We start from the raw sequence: 17,611 nt of genomic DNA, 5'->3' as shown, positions 1-17,611 counted from the left end.
ACTGGACAGTTACATATAAATCAACAAAACTAGAAGGCACCCTCACACCATGCACAAAAATAAACTCAAAATGGCTTAAAGACTTAAACATAAGACAAGACACCATCAAACTCCTAAAAGAGAACAAAGGGAAAACATTCTCTGACATCAACTATACAAATGTTTTCTTATGTTTCCCAAAGCAATGGAAATAAAAACTAAAATAAACTAATGGGGCCTAATCAAATGGACAAGCTTTTGCACAGCATGGAAAACCTTAAATAAAAACCAAAAAGACAACCTATGGAATGAGAGAAAGTAGTTTCAAATAATGCAACTGACAAGGGCTTAATCTCCAAGATATACAAATAATTCATATGACACAACAGCAAAAACAAACAACCCAACAGAAAAATGGGCAGAAGACCTAAATTGACATTTCTCCAAAGAAGACATACACATGGCCAACAGGCACATTAAAAAGTGCTCAACATCAATAATTATCAGAGAAATGCAAATCAAAACTAAAATGAGGTACCACTTCACACTGGTCAGAATGGTCATCATTAGTAAGTCTACAAATAAAAAATGCTGGAGAGGGTGTGGAGAAAAGGCAAGTCTCCTACACTGTTGGTGGGAATGTAAATTGGTACAACCACTATGGAAAACAGTATAGAAAGCTAAATATAGAACTACCACATAATCCAGTAATCCCACTCCTGTACATATATCTGGACAAAACTTTCATTGAAAAATATACATGCACCCCTATGTTCATTGCAGCACTATTCGCAATAGCCAAGACATGGAAACAACCTAAATGTCCATAAACAGCTGAATAGATTAAGAAGATGTGGGGTACATATATACACAATGGAATACTCCTTAGCCATAAAAAGAACAAAATAATGCCATTTGTTGCAACATGGATGGAACTAGAGATTCTCATACTAGGTGAAGTAGGTCAGAAAGAGAAAGACATATGCCATATGATATTACTTATATGTGGAATCTAATATATGGCACAATGAACCTATCTATAGAAAAGTAAGAAACTTGTGGACATGAAGAACAGAACTTGTGGTTGCTGAGGGGGAGGGGAAAGGGCAGGGGGAAAAAATGGGACGGACTGGGAGTTTGGGGTTAGTAGATGCAAATTATTGCATTTGGAGTGAATAAGCAGTGAAATGTATAGCACAGGGAACTGTATCTAATCATTTGTGGTGGAACATGATGGGGAATAATGTGAGAAAAAGAAAATATGTGTGTGTGTGTGTGTGTGTGTGTGTGTGTGTGTGTGTGTATACCTGGGCCATTTTGCTAAACAGCAGAAATTGCCATTATAAATCAAATATAATAATAAAATTTTAGAAAAAGGAAGATTAGAGGAAAATGATGATTTAGCTTTGCAGGTACACCCCAGTAGGAAATCTCAACAAGCAGAGGTCTATCATGGGGTGAAGATTAGGTGAAATATATGAGTTAAAGATACAGATTTAAGAGTGATTCAAAGTACAAAAACAGATGGCTACAAAACCAGGGAGAAATGCAAAGCAGGAAGTAAGGACAGTTCCCTTATGAAATTTGATATTCAAAATTTGACAGAAGAGTAGAAAATGAAGAAGACAATCCTTTTTGTCAAGATAAACACTGCCCTATCTTTAGAAATGCTGAAACCTCAACCTTTCTACTTTAAAAAATATATATAACGGACTTTAGTTTTATAGCAGTTTTAGATTTACGGAAAAATTGAGCAGTTAATTGAGTTCCCACATGCCTTTCCTCCCTCAGTTAATGGAACAAAGAGGTCATTGGACTGAAGTGGTTTTAATGCTGTTTCAATCTTTCTATCTTTTGGTTAGAGATCATGAAACAAAACAGGCAAAATAGGAGCCAAACATTTTTTGGTAGGGACTATAAACTACACATGAATTAGACTGAACTCTGATTAACAAAAGCACTGTCTAAAGAAACTCTGGGTATTATTAGATTTGATACTCTTTAGAGTGAAGTGCTTGTACATATATGTTAATTCTGCCTTCTGTCTATTCATCATACTTAGTGCATATCTGCAAAGCACATTCTAATCTTTCAATCACTCCAATTTCTGAGTTTAAAAATACACACACACACACACAAAAAGCCAATGTGCCTTTTAGGAATATCAGTATTTTCTAATAATGAAATACAATAGATATATATTTTAACATGACACATCCATTCAAATTGAACTCTCTCTACAAGGTCAATCAATAAAAGCGTACTTTAAAGAAATTAAGTTTATACAACAGTTTTTATGAGACAGAACAGTAGGTATGCTGTCTGGGGACATTTAAGTTTGAGAACATGCAGCATTTACTTGCTCTATAATAAATTTAATTTTAAAACACCATAGAGATTATCAAGGTAATAAATTAACATTTATTAAAATATATTTAAATACATAATGGAATATTTTCTAAAATTGAGGCTGAAGAAATCTCAACATGAAGTAAGATGTCTCAGGAATAAATTCTACTGCAACTGGAATTATACAGCATTCAAATATTTCTCTTGTATACCATGATTTTATTTTGGGTATTTTATTTTATATATATATATTTAATTTTAAACAATTCTATAGAAGTCATTAAAGTTTTCTTATTATAATACCATTATGTATGATTCATAAATCATTTTTTTCTACAACACACTCAGGATATAGGATTTTAATGACATGATTTTTTTTTTCAACCTCAGACAGTTTGATAGATTTTCCAGGAAAGCTGCAATGCTAAACCTTTTCACTCTGCACATTTCCATATATAATTATGGTTATCAATCTTTAATAAATGAATAATGTTATAGAACTGTTAAATTAATTCTCAGTTTCACAAGAATGGCAACACCCATCTTGGCTGACTACTTCAAAATCTAATTCTATTATCTGAATCTTGGTTCTAACACACCAAGTTGGGCCTTTATCTCTCATTTGTCACCTTTAATTTACTCACTGCAGTATGAATGATTGAACTCTTATTTTTACCTGGTATTTAATATCTTCCATTTATCTCTGAAAAACTTCCAAGCAAGATCTCGGCCATGTGGATTTCGAGCTACATGGATTATCACATCAATTGCATCTTGATCCAGCACCACCTCAGAATTCAGTGATAGATTTAAAAGCCTTTAAAGGATAGAATTGTGGAGGAATTTTAGTCCAATAACAAATAACTTTTATTAATTTACCAAAATTACATGGTTTAATTTATCAAAGTCTTCAAAGAATAGTCCAGTGTAAACTTTAGTAATATAAATTTATCAATAGAACATTTTGTGTTTATAAAAGGAGGAATATCAAATTCATAGTATTTTAATTCATATATGTGTGTGTATAATATATATATGTATATTTTTGGGGACCACACCTGTGGCATATGGAAGTTTCCAGGCTAGGGGCTGAATCAGAACTGCAGCTGCCAGGCTACGCCATAGCCACAGCAACACCATATCAGAGCCACATCTGTGACTTTACACTGTAACTCACAGCAATGCCAGATCCTTAACCCACTGAGTGGGGCCAGGGATCTAACTCGCATCCTAATGAATACTGGTCAGGTTCATTAACAGCTGAGCCACAACAAGAACTCCCTTAATTAATATATTAATTAAAGTCTAAAAAAAATTGTGGGTGGAGAAAACACAATTCTGGTTTGATGATGCCAACTCACTTTAAAAATCTTTTAAATAAATATTTTTATAATGAAATATTATCATATATATGAAAAATATATAAAATACTTTTAAACAAAGGTATATCTTTCAAATCAATAAGATTTAGTCATATTAATATGGCAGTTTTCCTTAGTTCTAGAAAGACATATTTTAGTGTAACTAGCATATATTTAAGGACATAAAAACAAGTTCAGAATGGTTTAACAGAGAATACTCTTATTACACAACTTTTAAAAATTAACTAACCCACCTATTTAATAAATTCCTGTCATCACTGCAAGTTAAAGCTTCCAACAATATCTTCTTTTCAGAAATGGCCGTGGTGGAGTGGAATTTCATCCATATGAATTCCCAGACATCCTCATCTAGTAGTGAAACTCCTGTACAGTAGACGATGTCTCTAACATTTAGTGGTATTCTAAAGAAGCAACCCATGGTGGTTTTCTGTTAATTAAAAGCTTCATAGTATTGAAAATAAAGACAGATGCTGCTTTACTACAGTCAATTTTTAAAAAGATGGTTTTGTTAATTAGATTTACCTGAAAGAGAATAATACTACATAGTAATAATATTCAAAAATGTTGGTGACTAAATGAATTTTAAAAAGTATTTTATTTAAAGACAGTTTTGAATGTAATTTTTCTATTTTCAAACTATATAAACAAAAGTCAGAATATAAAGGTTTAAAAAAATACAGAGTGCAAAAAAAAATATAGAGTGCCTTATATTTCCACCAACATTAATATATTTATCAACCCCCAATTTTTGTCCTATAATTGTTAGGCCCAAGAATGACAAGAAAGTACTGGATTAAGAGACTGACTAATCTGTATTAAATAGAAACATCTCTTAAAATCTCTGACAATTTTTTCTAAAATTATTTTTTTCATATATCTCTCCAAATTTTGGAACCTAGATTATTAATATAGATAATAAACTGATCATAAGTAGTCAATTTTAAGAAAGTACTTTTCCCCTATGTTCATAAAAATATAAATAGACTATAAAAATAGACTAAATTTTGACTTCAACACCACACTAAATGATACAGTGAGAAACGATAGTGGATTTAATTAGTCTTGGCTATTTATAACCTGTAAATTCTCATGTGTACTTTCCTGTAGCAATTTTTTACTAAATATTATTTTTTCAAGTTTTGATATATACCCAACATTAAAAAAAAAGTCAACTCTCTGAAAGACTCCAATACTTTAATTAAAAATACATTTCGGCTGTGCATAATATTTAACAACCTAATGTTCAAATTTCTCATTTATAATTTGATTATGGCTACCAATAATAAGTGTTTTATCTGGATACCAAAACAATCCCTTTTAAATATTTAGGAACTTGAGGGTTAAAATGCCACTTTGGTTAGAGGACTATTTGGAAAATAGGAGGAAGCACCTGAATCACACCCAGTAAGATCATCTTCATGTTCTTTTAAGCACCTAAGTAGTCTGGATACTGAGGATTGTGTATCAGGATAGCAAATGTGTAGAGTTGCTAGTGCTATCATACAAAATTCATGGTTCCCAGAAATGGCTAAAATTATACTTTTCTGTCTCTTCCTACCAATAATTAAAGTGTTTGGAGAAAAGTTATTTTAACCTTGCTGACCGAAGCTTTTTTCCTTTGTGGCATTTGAAGGCAAGAATTTTATCTGTTTGTTTGATTTATTTTGTTTTTGAAGAAACAAAAGGAATATAGACATCAGAGGACAGAAAATAGCTTCACATCTTTCCTCTGTCTTCCCTCTTAGCCCTGGAACCCTTTGAAGAAAGTACCAATAAGAGTCTTCCCACTGTTTGGTGAAACATTCTTCTCCCTGCTCTGTTTATGACTAGCTTGCTCACAGTGCATCTGAAATCACTAAGGAAAACATCCATTTTGAAGAGTGTATAGGTCCCAATAGATACCACATAAGATTACAAAAATGCCTCCATTCTTAATAACTACAAAAAGAGAGTCTACAAATCTAGTCATTCTTTAAATAAACAGCCAGAAAAGAGGAGTCTTTTCCTCCAAATCTTACACAGTACAGAGCACAATGTTATATTATTGTCATGATTTTGGCTAAGAGATCATTATAAAAATTTGCAAGTTACAATAAAATGTCTCTTTAAGTCATGAACTGATAGATCAATGCATATCAGACCTAAGAGTAATGGATTAATTTCTAAAAGAAATTCCTTAGGCAATTAATACACCAAAGAGTTCAGGGATGGAGCCCAGTGAATTAGGTTTGTTACTGTCTATGAAACTAATCTCCAATGTTTAACAGAAAAGGCATACAAAAATAAAGGAAAAGAAAAAAAGAAAAAAGAAAAATCATTTAAACTATGTTCCTTAAAAATCACTTGATTGTCAATAGCCCTTATATTTATAATTCAGTAGTTGCTATTGGCTGATACTGAACTGTGCAAGATGCATATACAAATGAATAAATGGATTGGTCAGTTTGAAGCCTTGGACACTAGCTAAAGGGACATCAGAAGTAGAAAAATTGTTATTTAGTCTATATGATTATATGATGATATTTGTATTATAAACTTCTGTTTTGCAGGAGAAGAAACTTTTCTGAAAGAGAATATTTTGCACTGTAGCAACATTATAGCAAGTCGAGAACCAGGATGACCTATACATGAAAGTTTCCAGTTTTTATTGGTTTCGCAATAGCCAAAGGTGATAAAAGATACATAGATTTCTACTAGTAGTAATAATCAGTTAATAGTCACTCAGAGCTAACTTTTGTTGTTCAATAAAACATGAACTTATAGTAAGTAAAAACAATGAAAAAAATTTTATAAATATATGTGTAAATATATCTCCTTTGAGAGGGTATTATCACCAACCCTGGGCATAACTAGTAGCCTGAATCTAATCTATCATTCCCTTAGTGCTGAACTGGCCACAGACGTCACCTCCACCCCCGTTTTTCATTACTCTTTTTAATCCATAGTTTAATCAGTCACCTTTGAGAAATATCCAACATAGGCAAAAATAGTTTTCCAACAGTAAGCATCCATTCTGCTAACCAGAATTGAATGATACTTGTTAAAACACAGCCTCTGGGTGACTGAAAGGACACAGACAAGGGGTGAATTTAAGAAGCTGCTGTACGACCAGCCAGTCATACACAGACCAAGAGAAGGAATCTTGCAAGGGCACCTAACAATGAAGTGCTGGATGGAAGGACAAAGACCCCATCTTGAAGGAACCTAAAAAAAGCGGTCCTGGGCAATGGAGGCTTTTGAAAGCAAAGCTGTCCAGAATAGCAGCAGATTCTGTTTTTGAAGCTGCAGCCCCAAACCAAGAGAAAAGAGCATAGAATTTGGATGTGCTCTTCAAGAAACTGCAAGTTGCGTTTCAGCTCACGAGTAGTTGTCCCCCTGTGCATAGCAGATATATCAAATTTGATTACTATGAAAATGAGACTCATGTATGTTTACATATATAATCTGAAGCCCGTTGATAGTCCATTGAAAAATAGCCCTCAGTCTCAGCTACAAATCCCCAGGCTCTCAGGAAAGAAATGGCTGTGTTAGCAAATGCTGGGGGGTATACCTCTCTTAAGACTCCTAAGGCTCCTTAGAACAAGGGCAGAGTGGATTAATCTGAAAATACCTCTCTGATTTCTCTATCATCTCTTCCCAACCCATCAGCTCCTCGTCTTCCTTACCCACCCGCCAGATAAAGAATCCATGTATAGTTCACAAGATTCTTTGTACTCATCACTGAAAATAAAACAATATTGGTGAGCAATGAATTTGCCAAGGGCCCTTGATTCCCAATGATTTCCATTGTTAACGAAACCCCCTTTGGTTGCTAAATTTGTAAAGAAGTTCTAATAACATTTTAGCAAAATGATTGCTCTGGGGACAGTTTAAGATCTCTTTGTATAAACCAAAGTCATTAGGAACAAATGAAAAAGCTCATTTGTTTGTAAAGCATGAGCTGAAAAACCCACAGAACCCATAGTTATGAATAGTACAAATGAGTCCTGTGAGATTCTTGATATTAGGATTACAGGGAGACAGGGCCTCTTCTCGTGAACATGGAAATTGTTTATGAAAGTGTGACTATCCCCACGGTCATTTCTCTTTAACTGCTGCCTCAAAAGTAAATCTTTTAGAGGAATTTTACATTGCGGAAAGGAAAGCTGTGCTTGTTTTTCTCTAGGTATGGTATATGATATAGACAGGAGCAATGAGCTAGTCTTTCCTAAGCTGCCATCCTACAGGATGAATGGGATAATGCTTAGCCAAAAGGAAGCACCTTTATCTCTTTAGGATACTAACATTGCAGAAATGATTACCTAACTAGTGTATCTTGGAACTATATTTCATGCTACTCTCATATTAAATAGCATGATGACAGAGCTCATGATAAAAGTATGATAGAGTATGATGACAGAGTAAGATAAAAGTTTTGAAAGCATAAAATTTATTTTTGTATTTTTGGCAATATGTTTAATCTTTTTTACCTTTGCCGAAGCAAATGCCTAAAAACTAAAAGTTTGGGGCTGGAAGTTTAAAAATTAAGTAGGGGGACAATTAAAGACACACATCTTTTAGGAAAAAAATTTTACTGAGTTAAATAATCATGATGATATAGTGGGATTAATAGTTTAAATCACAGTAAATTGGTATTTTAGTTATTAAATGGAAAATTGTGAAGGACATTGGTAAATTAAAATAAATAACTAGGACATTTTCCAAAGATTTTGCTATGAAAGTTTTCATTACTGCGTTGTTTTTTAAGGTGAAAAACGAGGCCTCATCTAACAATGAAGAACTGGTTTAAGATATAAATAGCAACTGAGAACGGTATTGCAGATTTATATTTAATGATATGGAAAAATATACTATTTAATTTGATGAAATATATTATTAGGGACAGAGTATAACATTAATATAATATCACTGTGTTAAATTTAAAGGAAAATATTATTATTTATGTTGGAAGATTTTTGAAAGGATAAACAGGAGAATATTAACATTAGCCTCTAGGTTTGGGGATTATAGGTAACTAGTCTTTCCTTTTTTAAATCGCATATCTCAAATTTAATAACAATAACTTTTACAGTTACTTTAAAAATAAATACATAATTAATTTTTAAAGATAAAATTCTGTTACTATTAGAATAAAATATATCCCAATATAAAAATGCTATTGAAGAATATATAGAAATAATTCTGATATAGTTAAAATATCTCCCAGAGGAAAATTATACTTGCCAAAGGAAAAAAATCACACTATTTTAAAATACAAATTTTGATGCTTACTCATGATACAAGTCTATTTCTAAGCAGGTTCTCAGTAGACCTAATTTGGCCAGTAACTGCCTCTAGGACTGGGCATGTCAAGGTCATTGCTTTGGGCTTCATTTTTTATCTTAATTGGACAAAACTAAAGTACATGTGTTCTCAGGTCCTGTCCCTGTGTCCTGTTCTGTTAGTACAAGTGTCTCTTTATTAGCAAGTATATTAACATTGAAATGTGGATTTTAATTATTTTCAAAGTCAATGAAAAAAGTTTTATCAAATCACGAGACTCTCAAATAACACCTCTTTCTTTCAGTGGGACTACACATGCCATTGATATAGAGTGTGGCCTACCATTTAATTATTTTTAACTAATTTGAAGTTAATTACATCATTTGAAATACCATTTCCCTACTCTAACTAAAAATTAAAAGGCAGCTTTGGTTTCAGCTTCCTTGCCAACACTCTGAATCTTGCTCTGCCTTGTAAGTACAAGCACTTTTACCTCTTTCAAGGCAGACAATCCTTGACTTTAAAATATCACACTGGAAAATAACCTGCATTTACAAAGGCTGACCCTACTCTGTTCCCATCTCTCATTCTGTCTGCTTTCCTTGGTCTCTTGGCTGCTGCTCAGAAAGTCATCTTGAATAAAAGTTAAAGATATTTAGAAGGAATGTGTGACTTTTTACACATACCTGTCTGTCTCCTCATCTGCAAAATGTGAATATTAATTCCTTACAGGGTTCTCACAATGATTAAGTGAAATAACTTTTCATTTGATAGTCACATGATAATGGTGCACATCAAGGGTTCAGCCAAATGCAGGAGATGTAGAAAAGTGTCTCAAAATGTAGTAAAAACATCCCTCCTCATTATTTTTATTACTATTATTATTAGGATGCAGTGGCAACAGATATTTCTATCATTCCCAAATGAGTACTGGGCTAAAAAGAAGGCAGAAATAGTTTTTAGACAACCTTGCTAAAAGTGAATGAGTAATTATAAAAATCACAACTGACAATATTTTACAAGTTTAGGGCATTACAATAAAATACACTTTCATAATTCCACCTAACTATATTGGTATGTTGTCAATCAAATATGCTTCTGAATCCACACAAAAAACCCTGGCAACCAAAGGAAGAGCATTCCTCACGATCTCTTCCAGGCCCCAGGGGAGAATAGACTCCCATGTGAAGTATGCAGAACAGGAGACAGCAATGCTGTCAGCCTGCACCATTCATGCAGCAGCTGGGACTGCTCTGTTCCTTGAGAGTTCTTACTCGTGCCCAATGGCCTGCTCACTTCCTCCCACTGAACCTTGAGTGCAACAAAAAGAAATACACTTTGGACTTAAAAAAAAAAAAATAGAATTAGTGAAACCTGGTGGACAGTACATCAGCTATATTTAAAATGACTGTGTTCTGAAATAATGTTCAAAACCTCTTCATCTTTTAATTTTGCATATTTGCAAAGAGGCACATGCTGCTCTTTCTATAAAAAAGGGAAAAGCCTTGCTGGGAAGGGGTGAGTCATTTTAACTCTTAATATCCTGAAGGTATTAAGAGTGTATTTTAAGATAACTGCACTACTCTTAAATGGCTTTTATAATTGAAATGAATTACTTTAAAAGGGACATTCACTTTGCTTAAACTGAAATAATATATATTTCATTATATCTTAAAACTTTAAGTCTCACATTTAAAGTAGCTATTAGTTCTATGAGGAGAGAGGGGAAAGGGATAGTGAGGGTTAAATTTCTGGGCTGTAAGACCACTTTATAAAATGTAATTGCTAAAGGACAAAAACAAAAGAAACCAAGTGATCCAAATAACATTAAAAAGAAGAGGATAAAAAGGGAGACCTTAAAGAAAACATAGAGGGAGTTCCCTTCCTGGCACACTGGAAACAAATCCAACTAGGAACCGTGAGGTTGCAGGTTCGATACCTGGCCTCACTCAGTGGGTTAAGGATCTGGCGTTGCTGTGAGCTGCGGTGTAGATCGCAGACGAGGTTTGGATCTTGTGTTGCCGTGGCTGTGGTGTAGGCCAGCAGCTATAGCTCTGAATCTACACCTAGCCTGGGAAACTCCATTGCTGCAGGTGCAGCCCTAAAATAAATAAATAAATAAAAGGGAGAAATGAAGGAAGGGAGGGAGGGAAGGAAGAAAAGACAGACATGTACAGAGAGGCCCCAAAATTCAGACTGATGATGACAAAGTCAGGCATGCCAAAGACCTACAAAAAGGTAAAGGAGAAACAGCACAATTAGAGGAGAATTCGTAACCTGATTTGTCTAAAATATTTTTTTGACCTGGACTTTAGACACATGCTACTGAAAATCTTAGAATGCTGTTATTTAACAGTTCACAATTCAGAACTCTTATGACAACCAGAATCAATTATACCCATAAGACCTCAAAAGAAAAATAAAATTGGTTTATAACAAAGGTAGAAACATTAAGATATCTATGATGACTCACTTTAGAACAGTCAGCAGCAGGCTGCCGGCATAAATAGCTCTAAAAGCATAACATAATTTAGAACTTGAGGTATACAATTGTAGGAGAAGTTGTGAAATGGCTGATAAATTGCCCTATGTATAGATGCCTGTGTTAAGGAGACAAATTGTTTCCTGATAATTGCGTGCCTATTATCCGTGGCTTCCCAAAGAATCTCAAATCTGCTCTATCCCCATCCTTGAATATTTAAGCTTCTTCTTCACTTTCGGAATATCTTTCATCAATATTGTCACAATATTGAGTAAATGTTATCACACTATCATTAGAAAGACTAACATGGGTTATTTTAATTTTTAGAAAGAATAAATTATTCGTATACAATCATTCTTAATCACAGGGGGGAAAATAAAAAGGAAATGTTGTTGATGTTGCTAAAAGAATCTTCTGAGACCTAACAGCAATGCTTATATTATTTGGGGGAAAATGTGGAGAAAACGTCTTTCATAAGGGCTGGTAGTAGTTGCCATAAATCTTGTAATCAATGAACCATGAATCCATCAGTATAATCTACTCTCTGTGAGTATGTAAAGATGTTTTGGGATCTGCAAATATTTTTGTTGCTGCTTCAGCTCTGGCTTAGTAAATAATAATGATTATTATTGTGAGTTTAATCACTATTGCTCCCTGTATTGCCTATGTAAATCTATATTCACTTAGCACTTGTAGAGTGATAAATAGAGCTATTCTATAACTAATCAATAGGCATATCTTTTGACAGATGACACAAAAGTTCAATGGTGTTATGCTCGAAATTGGTATAATATTTGGCAAACAATACTAGTCTGATAGGAAAATTACTTTTGGCAGAAATGGAGAAAAAATCAATTATACTGAAAAGAAAAAAAGTTAAATCAAGTCACCTTCAAAATCACACTTATGTAAAAATTAAAATACTTTGAAAAAATACTATTGACTATTTTCCTCTATGCATGGCTAATAATATAATTTTTTTAAGTAAAATGTCAGGAGAAAGCCAAAAAAGTTGGGAAAAGGAAAATAAGTGTATGATTATTTCTGCATTTTAAATTAGAATATAAAATCGTTAATGCATTTTATTACAAACTAAATGTGACTATAAGAAAATGAATAGAATTATGCACTTACTGGAGTTATATTAGCTCTCAAGGCAATTAAAGTCCCTGCTACACCAAAAAGTAAATTAAAAATACATCCAGATTAGTTAGTCCCTCAAGTAGGTGATTCAGTCAAATATTTATCTGATGATGAACTAAACTGAACTAGTATGTATCAAATTCTCCAAATGGCAAGGAAAAGGGGTACCTGAAGCTTCTAGAGAAGCTTTGAGAAAAGACAAAGTCCATATATATATTTGTCTTTTTAGGGCCCCACCATGGCATATGGAGGTTCCCAGGCTAGGGGTCAAATTGGAGCTGTAGCTGCCGGCCTACACCACAGCCACAGCAATGCAGAATCTGAGCAATGCCTGTGACCTACATCACAGCTCAGAGCAATGCTGGATCTGTAGCCCACTGAACAAGGCCTGAACCTGTGTCTCCATGGATTCTAGTCAGATTCGTTTCTGCTGAGCCAGGACAGGAACTCCAAGTTCTCTTCTATATTTAGCTACAGACACTCTTTAAGTAAACTTTTTATTTTTTAAAAACTGAAATCAAGTTGATTTACAATATCGTGTTAGTTTCAGGCATACAGCACAGTGACTCAGTTATATATACACTTTTTCAGAATCTTTTCCATTATCATAGGTTATTACAAAATACTCAGTACAGTTCCCTATGCTATACAGTAGGTCCTAGTTGGTATCTATAATCTCAATACATGACCTCTCCTTATACAAAAGGTAATTCAGGTAGTGATTGATTACTGAATTATTAATCTTTTTATGAAAATGATTTCCAGCTTGATGAAAGAATTCACAATTGGATTAATTCAGATAGCAAGCCCACTTACTATATGTCACAGATTGCTTTTTTTCTACATAAGTTACTGAAACATTTCTATTTGTTAACGTACTCTAATATGAGAATAGATATCTCCTAAAGCTTTGATGAAGGAGCATAATCAATTAACTGGAATTTTTGCTCTTCTCAGCAAATAAAAACAAAACAAACTGATTAACTGAAAAAGAAATTTTAAACTTCCTGAGGTGATTCTTGGTTCAGTACAATTCTGAACCTTTAATCTTGAGAAATGATGCTGAAGAGGAAGGCCATTTTTATACCCTGCTCCTTCAGCCTAACATCTCCTTTCCCTCTTTGTGAATGCGTATCTTTCCTGTAGGCCTCAGGCCAGTTGTCACTCTGCAGGAATGTCAACCTCTCTGACAGTTCAGATTGTTCTTTTCTTATAAAGCTCTCCTCTGGTTCTCAATACAGTAAAACTGTCCAGTATGTGTATGACATCTGATTAGTATTGGTCTATCCCATTAGGACTGTCCACTGTAAGAAGGAAGAAACTGTGTCCTTTTGCTCATCATGGGATCCCACTGCTTTTTAGCCTGATGCCTGGGACACGGCAGAGACTCAGGGAAGATTTGGCCCATGGATTAAGCACTCTAAGAATTTTATTTAATACTTATTAATCAAATTAAGTATATGTTGCTGTGGAAGACATGTGCAATATTACTTTATTTTCGAAATGAAGCTGTTGTGATTTCTCAAATCCTTAGCCTTGAACGCTCTTCTTGTGTTATATGCTCTCCCTAGATAATCTCATCTACCTCTCAGCCTTTCCATTTCTACCTACGCCCTAGTGCTGTGGTCTTCAAAATAAGGTGTTCATACCGCTGGGGGTAAAGATAGACTTTTCAAGGAGTACCTAAGAATATGCATAGTGTTAGAGCAATCAATTTTGACAGTTTCCACTTTTACATAGATACATTTCTACTCATAAAAACCTTTTCTCATTTTTTTCACTTTCCAGAAGAATATTTCTCATTCAACCACCTCGCATCTTCTGAGGGTGCATTGTACTGCAGTACTAAATAAAGAGAAAATTCGAAAATATTTGTGCTGATAGCTAGAAAAGGGCTTAATCAAGTTACCAGGTGATAATTAAATTTTGGTGATAGTTATTACCATGTGATTTTTGGCACAAAACTTGGAAAGAATTGTATACATTCCCATAAAAAACATACCTCCCATTGTGATCTGCTTATTTTTAGGTATAAGGCTTTTCAGCACTCTAACAAAAATATGAGTAGAATTGATGGTAAAACTTTTCTCATTCTAGCAATGGCCAATATTTATCTCTGAATACATAAACTAATAGGAAAGAAAGCCTATCTCAATTTTTACTTTTATATTTAATACTTTTTTAATGTTTAGAAATTATATACCAAAATCTGCAATATATGTATGTTGATTAAGTGTATACAGGCAGCAATCATAATGAAAACCCAATTTAGAAAAAAATGTAACACAGGATTTTATGATGACCTGAAAAAATTTATGTGTGTATGTCTATGTGTGTCCCATTGTGTATTTTTTATTGTAAAGAAATATAATAGGGTGATCCAAAAAAGATTTTCAGGAAAAAATATATCAGAAGATGATTTGAGGGAGGAGAAAAGAATAATATGAAATTATGACTAGTAAATAAGGATATGATCTTTTGTACTGTGCGCCTGTAGCATATTGAAGTTCCCGGGTTAGAGGTTGAATCAGAGCTGCAGCTGCTGACCTACACCACAACTTGTGGCAACACAGGATCCTTAACTCCCTGAGCGAGGCCAGAGATCAAATTTGCATCTGTCCTGGATACTAGTTGGGTTCTTAACCTGCTGAGCCACATTAGGAACTCCAGAATATGATCATATTTTTAAATGGCTAATGACAAGTATAAAACAGCTATAGTGTTTGTTCCATTGGATATGTTTTAAAGGTCCTGAATTTTATTGAAAAAAATGTCTATTTACAATATTCTGGCAGTTAAATCCTTACAATTATTTAAATAGTGTGTGGAGAGTTTTAAATCATTTTAGGCAATTCATATGCACAAAAGTTTGAGCCCTGTAGGATGATTCTAGTGAAGTGTCAGTGATGCCTACCTTTCTCTTACTCTTTGTATCCAAATAATCATTAACTCCTGTCACTCTTCAAAATGTCCACTTTTCATCTCTACCCCCAGCCCTCAGAGCTGGAAGTTTCCCCTGATCTCTCAGATCTTATCAAATGCCTATTTGACGATCTCCCAGCACACCACAGAGCTCTCCTCGGTTGCTGAGCTTCATTTTTAGCTTTCTGTGATTATTTTGAACAATTTTTGTCTCCCTCCTAAACTCTCTCCTTGCCTCTGCATTCATCTTCTGGGTGGATAAGGGCATGGACCACATATATGCCGATCAGGCAGCACGAGCTAGCATTACTTGAACAAAGGAATGCTGCCTTCCAAGTGCCAAGCACAGTGCCTGATGTCTCGTAGCTGCTCGACATGTGCTTAATAAATACATGAATAAATGAACAGATACCGGTTAACTGTATAATCAAAAGAGAACCCATAGTGGACACATTGTGAGGAAACTGTATAATTTATGTTCATACACAGTGAATATGAAATTCTGGACCGTTGGATGTAAGTCCTGGAAATTTGGAGGCAGTGCTCTTGCTTTAGAAAGACAGTTGGATTTCAACTGGAGATGTTAATTGCCTTGTCTAAAGCCACAGCTGCCTAATGACAAACTAGGAGCAAACTTAGCCCCAGCTCACTGGAGGTTTGGGCAGCCCTGTCCTTTCCATTGCTCCATGTGGACTCCGTGCTGTGTTCACTCATCTGCAACATGCCTATGCTGGAAACAGCACTAAAACAGCAGGTCTGGCTGCTCTAACTCTAGCCTGTGAAAATCTACAGCAAGTCATTTTATAGTGAGAAGAATACAAAAAGACACGTAAAGAATAAAGGGAATGGGACCACGATAACTTGGAAACATGGACAATAAGTTAAGATCTATGTTCTAGGGGAAGAAAATATGATGTTTTTGAACCAGACACATACAGAACATAATAGAGCCTTTTGTCCCTCCAACTTGATGTTCTCACCTAAATAAAGCAAATATTGATGGAGAGAGAGCAGACACAAAGAAAAGGACTTACTGTACAGCACAGGGAACAGAACTTAATATTTCATAATATCCTATAAGTGAAAAAAATATGAAAAATAGATAGATGTGTATGTATAGCTGAATCACTTTGCTGTACACCTGAAACTAACACAACACTACAAATCAACTACACTTCAATTTTTTTAAAAAAAGAGAGAGAGAAAGGAGCGTAACTGGAGCTCTTTACATTATGAGATTAAAGAAAAAAGCTATGGCTGATGAAGGGACATGTACCATAAATAGCAACTGATTAAGGGAAGGGAGGAAAATGTAGTATTTACCTAGAGGCCAAGACAGACAGTATTTCTTAAAGCAGGGAGAAAACGGCAAATACCCCCCTGCTCTTAAGTGAGAATCTCTATGATAATATTTTGTTCTATATTTTACGTGACAGGTCACATCTTTATATCATCAAAGCTTATAGAGTTAAATCTAATACTGGAGGCATTATATAAATGCTTTATTCTGTTCTATTCTTTTCTACACTGTACCTACTTTCCCCATGTGAAATTCATACCACTCACTACACAGGAGTGGTCAAAACAAATAGAAGGCGACTTCAAGGATGATTAATGTTTTACAGTTTCCTATAAGGGCCAGATATTGTATAGGTATGTAACTCTCTCTATTGTTTTTTGTTCTTTGTTTTTGTTTGTTTGTTTGTTTTTGTTTGTTTGTTTGTTTTTTCATCTTTTTAGGGCATATGGAGGTTCCCAGGCTAGGGGTCGAACCAAAGCTACAGCTGCTGGCCTACACCACAGCCACAGCCACACGGGATCCAAGCTGCATCTGCAATCTACACTACAGATCATGCAACACCAGATCCTTAACCCACTGAGTGAGACCAGTGACCAAACCTGCATCCTCATGGATGCTAGTCAGATTCATTTCTGCTGAGCCAACATGGGGACTCCAAATTGGTAGTATCATTGCCACTTTTCAGATGATGAAACCCAGTGATTTTCCTAAGTTTATTTAGTGGAACAGCTGCAACTTGATCACAGTGTGTCAGAATCTGAACTGCAACTATTATTTGTACCAATGGTTCCC

At 34.5% G+C, this 17,611-nt stretch overlaps 1 protein-coding gene across 5 annotated transcripts in view; it reads right to left on the bottom strand.

The window, feature by feature from the left end:
- The window catches only part of TRHDE (thyrotropin releasing hormone degrading enzyme), a 583,967-nt gene that overhangs the window by 27,810 nt on the left and 538,546 nt on the right, over positions 1-17,611 (bottom strand). For 4 of the 5 annotated variants that reach the window (XM_084956344.1, XM_084956345.1, XM_084956347.1 and 1 more), the window contains 2 exons: positions 3,944-4,111; positions 3,005-3,145 (listed from right to left, as the gene is read on the bottom strand). In XM_084956344.1, the coding sequence (XP_084812470.1) occupies positions 3,005-3,145; positions 3,944-4,111 (309 nt within the window). The remainder of the gene's footprint in view (positions 1-3,004; positions 3,146-3,943; positions 4,112-17,611) is intronic. The other variant, XM_084956343.1, reaches the window with a different exon arrangement.

The sequence above is a fragment of the Sus scrofa genome, chromosome 5, assembly GCF_054392235.1.
Source record: "Sus scrofa isolate SSC_HxYL_T2T_F1_AM1 chromosome 5, Sscrofa_HxYL_maternal_Yorkshire_Landrace_v2.0, whole genome shotgun sequence".
In the NCBI taxonomy this organism is placed as follows: domain Eukaryota; kingdom Metazoa; phylum Chordata; class Mammalia; order Artiodactyla; family Suidae; genus Sus; species Sus scrofa.
Note: the sequence above shows the minus strand (reverse complement) of the source record. Positions and strands in the feature narration are given on the sequence as shown.